Source organism: Pinus tabuliformis, chromosome 1_2 (genome assembly GCF_031772625.1).
Source record: "Pinus tabuliformis cultivar Carrire ecotype Pingquan chromosome 1_2, CPIR1, whole genome shotgun sequence".
In the NCBI taxonomy this organism is placed as follows: domain Eukaryota; kingdom Viridiplantae; phylum Streptophyta; class Pinopsida; order Pinales; family Pinaceae; genus Pinus; species Pinus tabuliformis.
The window spans coordinates 1,282,075,055-1,282,085,242 of NC_142298.1; the positions used below are offsets into that span (position 1 = coordinate 1,282,075,055).

The following is a 10,188-nucleotide window of genomic DNA, read 5'->3' on the forward strand; positions in this document are numbered from 1 at the left end:
TGAATTCATGTTTCATGCTCATTAAGACCTTTATGCTTCTTCTCAACACTATACTACACTGACAAAACCTAATATCCATCAAAATGGTACTGCTACCTTGCTCCTTCATATCTTTAAGCCGTAAGGCGTTTTTACGCCGTAAGGCGTTTCCCTCTGGAAACAACTCCCCTGGCTGTTGTGCTGGCACAATCTGCACCTTATAATCGATTGTTAGACGATTAAAACATTTTACACCGTTGGATCTGGACCGAACTGACTCCTTAGTTTATGCCTGGCCACTGCTAGGGAAAACGCCCATATAAACCTTCCCAAATCCCCTGGCGTAATACATTTTCGTGCCTAAATCCACTGGTGGCGATGCGGAGTTCCTTGTAAATGAATCTATGGGGCCAAAAAAATCTTGCTCCCATTCTTCGATCTTTTCTCTGTATTTCGTTTTTTTTGAGAAACACAGCGGCAAACGCCAGCGAGAAGAAAACCAAATCTTCCACTGTAATGCCTGGTATGAGCCCTACGCGCGGACGCCTGGAATTCCTTTTAGCGAATGATGGTAAACTTGAGATATTGGCTTTCCTTACCTTTCCCACATTTGCAATAATATCTGCAAATATCTGCTCTGAGTATTTTACTGGATTTTGGTACACCCATTCTGTACATTTAGATAGAATTGTTTTGCACTGGGGATTCAAGCTAGGTTTGTGGATCATCCTATTTTTGTTACAGATCATGGCTGCCGCTGTTGGAAGGTTTATGGGTGCTCAGGGGACTTCGTTCTTGAGAAACGGAGAGAAGAAAAATTCGCCAGCCAGGAGGAATGTAGCAGTGATGGCCTCTGTTGGTCTGATGGAGGTGTTTTCTTGATTTGGGCAGGCGATGTGTTATCTGGAACATCATCAAATGGCGTGCATCATGCTGGTATACTTGAAGAATGGTTTGGATTTCATTGGTGGAATGAACGTGTTCCGATCCTAGTTCTCACCATAGTCCTTATTTTAGCTCCGTTGGTGTCTTTCAAGAGAGTGGGTAAGTCTGCTTTCTCATCCTAATAAGCATTTTTTAGCGCTGATTTTCAGATATGTCATATTTCATTTGGGCCTTTTCACAGCTATCAGGGATTTAAATGTCTAGAGTCTTTCAAGAGAGTGGGTAAATCTGCTTTGCTCATCCTGATAAGAATTTTTTAGCACTGATTTTGAGATATATCATATTTCATTTGGGCCTTTTCACAGCTATCAGGGATTTAAATGTCAAGAAACTGTTGTAATTAGATGAGGGGATTCAACATATCTTATAAAAGTCTTTTTATTTGATTACAGAATCATATACTGGGAACAAATTATTTCTTTCTCCTCTGTTATTTTTTTTCTGCTTCTGATGGTTTTTGAAAAAATCTCACTCCCTTTGTTTTTAGAACAGCCTATCATAATCAGTATTTTCACTCCCTTTCTATCTACAGTTTACTTTTTAAATCAAATGAGATAAATACTGTTCTCCAATTTTAAATATACATGCAAGAACAATTTTAAATATACATGCAAAGGAAGGCATGCATGTAAGATTAAAGAAACGCCTGCTGACAAGCTTCATGTAAGCCTGGCATTATCTCTGTATTGAAATTACCACCTCTTTTATTGGATGTTTTTTTGTTCTAGTTGGAAAACCATTCAGAAGATCTTTTAAATCAAATGAGATAAATACTGTTCTCCAATTTTAAATATACATGCAAAGGAAGGCATGCAAGATTAAAGAAACGCCTGCTGACAAGCTTCATGTAAGCCTGGCATTATCTCTGTATTGAAATTACCACGTCTTTTATTGGATGTTTTTTGTTCTAGTTGAATTGACAATAAGGCTTTGGATTTCTTTTGATTGAGCAATAGGCTCACTTATCCAATCCTCATGAACTCGTATTTGCACCAAGAGATGCAATGCACATTCTACAACCAAGGTGGGGTTAAGGAATGTAACATTTGAGATTATTATATTTTCTGAATTAACAAATTCAACAAGGTGACCTCTTGTGTCTTGCAGGGTCTTATTGAACCACATATCCCACCACATTGATCCTTGGCCATCAATAGTCCCATTTTCACCTATACAAGCCAATCATATTGGAAACATGAGCCCTAATCAATCCAGAATCCTTTTCTGAGAACACACACAAACACATTGAGAGATTAAAGTCATGGCTGGTCACCTGTAATCACAACATTTTCAAGATTTTCCCCATGAATAAGGCTGATATGCTTTCCTCCAGGTCGTTCTCGGCTGCGACCATATGATGGGAGTGGCTCTATAAGAGGCCAGTCTTTTGGATCCTGCCATATAGAGGGATCAACATGGCTTGAAATTTTAACATGTAGAATTATAATCAGCAAAAGGAAAACCATTCAGAAGATCTTTTAAATCAAATGAGATAAATACTGTTCTCCAATTTTAAATATACATGCAAAGGAAGGCATGCATGTAAGATTAAAGAAACGCCTGCTGACAAGCTTCATGTAAGCCTGGCATTATCTCTGTATTGAAATTACCACGTCTTTTATTGGATGTTTTTTGTTCTAGTTGAATTGACAATAAGGCTTTGGATTTCTTTTGATTGAGCAATAGGCTCACTTATCCAATCCTCATGAACTCGTATTTGCACCAAGAGATGCAATGCACATTCTACAACCAAGGTGGGGTTGGGGCGATCTCGTCATGTGTCTGTGCTCATGCGTGTGTAATAATGCATTGAATCTAAGGGTGCATTGAATATAGACGCTGGCACAAACCCATCTAAAGCCAGGTTTAGTATTCATCTCGAGGTTGCATGTCTCAGGGTTCCAATAGTTGATATTGGACCTTAAGCTTCACTTCACAATCTCTGAGATATTGGACCTTGAGCTTTGCTTCACAACCTCTTAGATTTTGGACCTTGAGCTTCTATTTGCAACCTGGATGTGCATAACAGGCCTGGGTTTAGAATCTAGATGGGTTTGTAATGGAAGTAGTCCAGTCCTATGGACTCGTTCTGTGAACTAGGCCCTTCAACTGCTTGTTGAAGTCTGGCCCTATATATTTGTAGGGTGATTTAGTCCCCTCAACAGCTTGATTCAAGCAATGATCTAGATTATATTATTTAGGTAATCTAGTCCCTTCAAAGCTTGATTAAAGTAATGATCTAAATTATATTATTTATTTTGGCTTTGTTTAACTATTTTATGTTTTGGTATTTTGGTTGGAATTCAGTTATATAATCGTCAGTTAGATTGTGGTCTGGAGTTATCTAACATGTGTATTTGATTACATAAATAAATTCAACATCATGAAAACTCTCGGAGCTCTCGAGTCAAACTTTTAATTTTCACCAATCTGTATGAGATTTAGAGCAAAACTGATCGGAAAATAAGTTCGCAAAGCTTCACAACGTAAAAAAGTTAGACTATTGCATTTATAGTTAGAGTTCTTTCAAAGATACATTAGAATCCAATGATGTCTTACCTGAGATCCCAGAATGAGTGCATCTTTTCCCAAGTACAGAGTGATGTTGCTTGTGAGATTAAAACTTCCTGTGACCCACTTCCCTGAGGTAACATTAAGCTGTGCCCCACCCTTGTCTGCAAATAATTTCAGATAACCAATGGCCTTCTGAAAGGCTCTGGTATCCATAGTCTTCCCATCACCCACACCTCCAAAGTCTTCAATGGATACAATCTTCTTCCTTCTGCCATTCATCCTAAGAAAACCTGAACAACTCTGCTCTTCTGCTTCAAAAAATCCATGATCCCTCAAGTCCTCAGGCTGATTGACCCACGAGGGAAGATCCATTCCAGTCTTGGTCTGAACCAGCAGCACAACTAGCAACGTCAATAAAAGAATAAAGAGAACCCGAGGTGCCCTTGAAACCCATTTAAGCTTGCAAACAGTCTGTATTCCATCGTTATAGGAGCATGGCTCTTGTTTCTCTGAATCAGTCGTCATTATCTCCTGCCACGCAACATATAAAAACCTGGGTATCTCCATAAAAACATTAGCTAGAAATCACAAATCTCCATAGCTTCTTTGAACGATCAATAAACATGAAACCCATGCAAACAAAATCCCCGTATTGCACTCTATGGTATGATACCCATTCGTCAAACCCCTGTTATTCTGATGGTGCAGAGATGTATTTGTTTGTTTTAAAGGGAAGTTACAATATATTATTTACATTGAAACGGTCTGAATTCATAGCTTGAGACGTGAAGCAAGGCGCTGTCTGCTGAGAACGGAGAGAAATCGAGGCGGGCAGACCAAATTAAGTCCGCAGGTGGCGGGTGCCTATATTGATGTGTTCATTTCCATGAATTTTCAGATTCTTTGAGATTCACTTCTGCATTATCGGTTGCACTTGCTGTTTTATTTGTTGTGATTACGGCTGGTATTGTGATTGTAAAGTTGTTCAGTGGCACTGTCAAAGCACCAAGATTGTTACCAGATATTGTGGATTTTACTTCGTTCTTGAAGCTTTTCACTGTGGTACCAGTTATTGTGACTGCTTACATCTGTCATTACAATGGTATGGATTATTTTCCTCCATCTCTGGCCCTGCAGTGTAGTATCTTAGAGTTCAGTAGTTGAATTTGCATTTAAAATTATGTTATAATGAATTGTGATGTCTTTGTGCCATGCAGTTCATTCCATATACAATGAACTTGAGGACCCTTCAGAAATGCAGTCCATTGTTCGCACATCATTGGCATTGTGCTCAATTGTATACACAAGTACAAGCTTTTTTGGCTTTCTTCTATTTGGAGACCAGACCATGGATGATGTCCTGGCAAATTTTGACACCAACTTGTGAGTTCCCTACAGTGTTGTGCTGAATGACATTGTTCGTGTGACCTATGTTATACATCTGATGGCGTTCTTTCCTCTCATTTTTTTTGCCCTAAGACTTAATCTTGATGGGCTTGTCTTTCCAGCGAAAAAGCATCTTGTTTTGGATAATAAGTGGTTCATTTTGATCACTGCTGGGTTAATTGGAATCGTTTTCCTTGGGCATCATTCATACCAGGTATCTGGGATGCATTTCAATTCACAGGGGCCACAGCAACAGTTTGTATTGGGTTCATCTTCCCAGCTTCCATTGCTCTCAGGTAGAAAAAAAGTTGTTTTTCATTTCTGGTTTCGTCTTTCACCTTGCTTGTATGTAACTTCTAACCTCAATTATTTTTTAATTGCAGAGACACCCATGGAATCTCAACCAGGAAGGACATATTCATCGCATTGTTCATGATTTTTCTGGCAGTAGTTTCAAGTTCAATTGCTATAGTGAGTGACATTAATTCTTTGTTCAACAAAAAGGAGGAAGGCCCTCCACGATCTTGAGAATGATTTTTTATGAGGAGCAGGTGGTGCACATACATATAAAGATTATTTGGAATAGGACAGAGAAAAGAACGCTGATTTGGGAATTTGCTTGTAGAATTGTGAAGAGTGGATAAACTTGTGTAAAGCCTTGTATCATCCTGCCATGGTTGGTCGGCCTTCTAGTTAAAGATACTACTGTATTTGTAGTTGTAAACATTGAAAAGGAATATAGTTGATCTCGCATCAATGATTGAGCGATTCAACTAATCATGCATGAATAGTTGAGAGCCTGTCAAGCAGAAGATTGAAGGTCTGGTTTCTGTCAATAATACTCAACCGCACATAAGTTTGAGGTGCGCCAAAATGCATCCCACTGTGTGTGATGATCCCATTGCTCTTCAATAACTTATCACAATCTTCATCCTCCCTTCCTTCACATTTTAGCCCTGCAAAAGCTGCATTGATACAGACAGCCAGAGTAAGAGTAATTAGTCCATTTTGCCAAGTATTTTCATTTCAACCATTTAAAGTAGAGACATCAACTCAGTTCCACCATTCATTGATGTCTCTACTTCAACAGACAGATAGACTCATTTGAAATATACATACCTTACAGCTATTAGGGATTTACATGTCTAGAAACTGTTGTAATTATATGAGGGGATTCAACATATCTTGGGAATGTCACATACTGATGGCATCTACTTAACGATTTGTATGACTTTTCATGTTGCCCTCTTAGAAATGGCATATGGAATATACATTCAAGGATGTGGATCATGGGTTATTCCTTAGGAGTTGTGATGTTCAAATCTTGATGCCTATATTGATGTGTTCATTTCCATGAATTTGCAGATTCTTTGAGATTCACTTCTGCATTATCAGTTGCACTTGCTGTTGTATTTGTTGTGATTACGGCTGGTATTGTGATTGTAAAGTTGATCAGTGGCACCGTCAAAGCACCAAGATTGTTACCAGATATTGTGGATTTTACTTCGTTCTTGCAGCTTTTCACTGTGGTACCAGTTATTGTGACTGCTTACATCTGTCATTACAATGGTATGGATTATTTTCCTCCATCTCTAGTCCTGTAGTGTAGTATCTTAGAGTTCATTAGTTGAATTTGCATTTAAAATTATGTTATAATGAATTGTGATGTCTTTGCGCCATGCAGTTCATTCCATATACAATGAACTTGAAGACCCTTCAGAAATGCAGCCCATTGTTCGCACATCATTGGTATTGTGCTCAATTGTATACATAAGTACAAGCTTTTTTGGCTTTCTTCTATTTGGAGACCAGACCATGGATGATGTCCTGGCCAATTTCGACACCAACTTGGGATTTCACTACAGTGTTGTGCTGAATGACATTGTTCGTGTGACCTATGTTGTGCATCTGATTCTGGTCTTTCCTCTCATTTTTTTCCCCTGAGACTTAATCTCGATGGGCTTGTCTTTCCAGCGAAAAAGCATCTTGTTTTGGATAATAAGAGGTTCACTTTGATCACTGCTGGGTTAATTGGAATCGTTTTCCTCGGGGCATCATTCATACCAAGTATCTGGGATGCATTTCAATTCACAGGGGCCACAACAACAGTTTGTATTGGGTTCATCTTCCCAGCTTCCATTGCTCTCAGGTAGAAAAAAAGTTGTTTTTCATTTCTGGTTTTGTCTTTCACCTTGCTTGCATGTAACTTCTAACCTCAATTATTTTTTAATTGCAGAGACACCCATGGAATCTCAACCAGGAAGGACATATTTATCGCATTGTTCATGATTTTTCTGGCAGTAGTTTCAAGTTCAATTGCTATAGTGAGTGACATTAATTCTTTGTTCAGCAAAAAGGTGGAAGGCCCTCCACGATCTTGAGAATGATTTTTTATGAGTAGGTGGTGCACATACATATAAAGATTATTTGGAACAGAACCGAGAAAAGAACGCTGATTTGGGAATTTGCTTGTAGAATTGTGAAGAGTGGATAAACTTTTGTAAAGCCTTGTATCATCCTGCCATGGTCGCTCGGCCTTCTAGTTAAAGATACTACTGTATTTGTAGTTCTAAGCATTGAAAAGGAATATAGTTGATCTCACATCAATGATTGAGCGATTCAACTTATCATCCATGAATAGTTGAAAGCCTGTCAAGAAAAAGATTGAAGGTCTGGATTCTGTCAATAATACTCAACTTCACATAAGTTTGAGGTGCACCAAAATGCATCCCACTGCGTGTGACGATTCCATTGCTCTTTAATAACTTATCACAATCTTCATCCTCCTTTCCTTCACATTTTAGCCCTGCAAGAGCTGCATTGATACAGACGGCCAGAGTAAGAGTAATTAGTCCATTTTGCCAAGTATTTTCATTTCAACCATTTAAAGTAGAGACATCAACTCAGTTCCACCATTCATTGATGTCTCTACTTCAACAGACAGATAGACCCATTTGAAATGTACATACCTTACATGACATGCATAAGTACCAGTCAAACTCCAGGCCATTGAGTACACACATACACATACAGACCCAGAGAAAGAAGGTCTGCCAACATTCAAGTTACAAGTGAGAAAGAAGAGGTAGCACAACAAATTGCATATAATTGTAAAAGAATCAACATTACTTACCCAATCCGACTTCCTGCATGACCTGTACTTTTAGATACCGTGAACAGCATAAGATCTTGATCTGCAGGAGCAGTGATAGGGGTGTAATGTGGCCAGTAATAGGCTAAATCGTAGAGAAAAGTGGATGTTGGGTTCAAGCAAGCTAGTAATGGAAGAGAATAACAAAGCTAAAAAGTTGTGAGGTAAGAGACAAATGAATGTAAAAAAAAATAGAACTAATACAAAACTAACTGACCTGAAAGAAATTCAGTGAAATCTTAGTGGGAATGCCAAGATCCATGGATTAGATCTGGTGAAGTCTTTTTATCGAAAAAAGGGTTCCAAATCAATTCAAAATTGAAATACGGAGGCTGAGGAGAGAGTGCCAGTCTAGATCTAGGTGGGAAGGTATACTCCAGAGGAAGCAAATCTGAACTTCAATAAAAAAAAAAGTAGTGAGTGATCCATTTAGCTTAGAAATAAATAAAATTCAATGAAGAAACAAGTCTAAATCAATACTCTGAAAAAAAAATGATGTATTTCTAATCCTCTCAACAAACGAACCTAGTTGACAAATGCAACAACCTGAAAAGAAATTAAACCAAAAACAAATGATAATTAGAGAATACAATTACATTAAGGGAAAATGACTTACTTTGCTGCAATGGCCAAATCTGGGTTTAATTTTTTTTATCTCACGTAAGTAACAGAGATTATTTCTCTAAGAAACATTATGGTTTCATTGACAACAAAAAGAGGTTGGTGGAGAAATGTATTATTTACCAATAAACGAGAAACGTGTACAGAATCACATTATTGGTAACTTAACAACCAGGTCGATGCAATGAAATTATATTGAGATCCATGTTTGATATCCAGCACTCATATCGCCTCATTTTTGGTGAGTTTTGTTTTTCCACGAGTCAAAAGTTCCACTCTTTTTTATTCTTTTTTTGAAAAGAGATAATCAACTAAAACTCCAAAAATAAATTCCACAGGCAAAGTTCACCTCCAATAAACAGAACTCTGACTTCCGTCATAATTCAAACTAGATTTAAGGCCAAATTTACTCAGGAAAATAGGGCAGTTTGATTACTATTTACCTTGAGCTCAACAAACTATTCCTTGACTTATAACTACCCACTAAATCTATTTAAATATATAAAGGTGGCTTGTGTGTGGTAAGAAATATGAAGAAACATGACATTGGATTGTCTAGAAAATATCTGTAAGGCAATCTAGGAAGAAACATGACATCGGATTTGTCTAAAGAAGATATGTTCGGCACTTATGTAAGACTGAAGAGGTGGCTTGTCTGTATGGAAATCTGATTAGATTCAAAGCATTGTGATCAGACTGGATCTTATTAGCCATCCACAGTTTTAAAGTTTGAAAGTCTGAATTGGTTAATATGTAGATATGCATGGCTTAATCTTTCAGACAAGCATATGACTATTCACAAGATTTAGAGAGATAAAATTCCGAGATTTATGAAAAGCAAATTCATGAAATCATTTGCCAAAGGTGTTTCCATTAATCAAGAACATGATATTGGAAGGCTCGAAGACGATATTAGAATACAATTTAGCAAAAAAAACATGACATTGATTATATCCGGAGAAGATCTGTCCAACAATTTGGGAAGAAATATGAGATTGGATTCGTTTGGAAAAGATTTGTCCAGCAATTCAAGCCCTAGGGGAAAAACAAGATAACTAAGATGTTTCAAGAAGATAAAACGCCAGTAGAGAAAGATGTCATCAGACATAGGTTTGAGTCAAGTAGAAAGGAGAGTAGATGTGGTGAACAACGTCCCAGTAGAGAAAGATGTCATTAGACATAGGTTTGAGTCAAGTAGAAAGGAGAGTAGATGTGGTGAACAACGTCAACGAATGTGCCCCCACACAATGTAAAAGCCGAAGAATCAACCAAGAGGCAAGAAACGATACCAAGGTAAGTGAACATATTAATTATGCTACTTTGCTATTTCTATTTGAATAGAATTTATAGAGTTTTAATACCTTTTTATTTATACACTCTATAGTAGTCCTTTTCTTCTTAGCTATTTGAATTTTGTTATTTATATTTTTATAAGTTGAAGGTTGAGTCTAGGTTGGGCTGGTTTCATGTCAGGTTCAGCTTTATGTTGGATGGAAGAATAATCTATTCAATTGTGTGATGTTGTCATTGAAAGTATCTAATGTTTGATCAAGTCTGGATGTTCCATAGGAGAGTTTCAATCCTCAACTCTT

At 37.6% G+C, this 10,188-nt stretch overlaps 3 protein-coding genes and 1 pseudogene across 4 annotated transcripts; 3 read left to right on the top strand and 1 right to left on the bottom strand.

Moving 5' to 3' along the window:
• Positions 1-214: 214 nt before the first annotated feature.
• On the top strand, positions 215-1,440 carry LOC149210911 (uncharacterized). The gene is made up of 2 exons (XM_089396821.1): positions 215-550; positions 724-1,440. The coding sequence occupies exons 1-2, from the start codon at positions 376-378 to the stop codon at positions 1,044-1,046; spliced, it is 498 nt and encodes a 165-aa protein (XP_089252947.1). The 5' UTR covers positions 215-375; the 3' UTR covers positions 1,047-1,440.
• Positions 1,441-1,757: 317 nt separating this feature from the next.
• LOC149210912 (putative polygalacturonase) lies at positions 1,758-4,334 on the bottom strand. Its single transcript, XM_089396820.1, has 3 exons — positions 3,484-4,334; positions 2,198-2,318; positions 1,758-2,093 (listed from the first exon to the last, which is right to left on the bottom strand). Exons 1-3 carry the CDS (start codon positions 4,003-4,005, stop codon positions 1,813-1,815), a joined length of 924 nt encoding a protein of 307 aa, XP_089252946.1. The 5' UTR covers positions 4,006-4,334; the 3' UTR covers positions 1,758-1,812.
• Positions 4,324-5,352, top strand: LOC149210913 (amino acid transporter AVT6A pseudogene; annotated as a pseudogene). The gene is made up of 3 exons (XR_016253118.1): positions 4,324-4,540; positions 4,656-5,120; positions 5,208-5,352. The product of XR_016253118.1 is annotated as an amino acid transporter AVT6A pseudogene (transcript).
• Positions 5,353-6,078: 726 nt separating this feature from the next.
• On the top strand, positions 6,079-7,156 carry LOC149210914 (amino acid transporter AVT6A-like). The gene is made up of 4 exons (XM_089399142.1): positions 6,079-6,106; positions 6,190-6,393; positions 6,509-6,741; positions 7,061-7,156. Exons 1-4 carry the CDS (start codon positions 6,079-6,081, stop codon positions 7,154-7,156), a joined length of 561 nt encoding a protein of 186 aa, XP_089255268.1.
• The last annotated feature ends 3,032 nt before the right edge of the window (positions 7,157-10,188 follow it).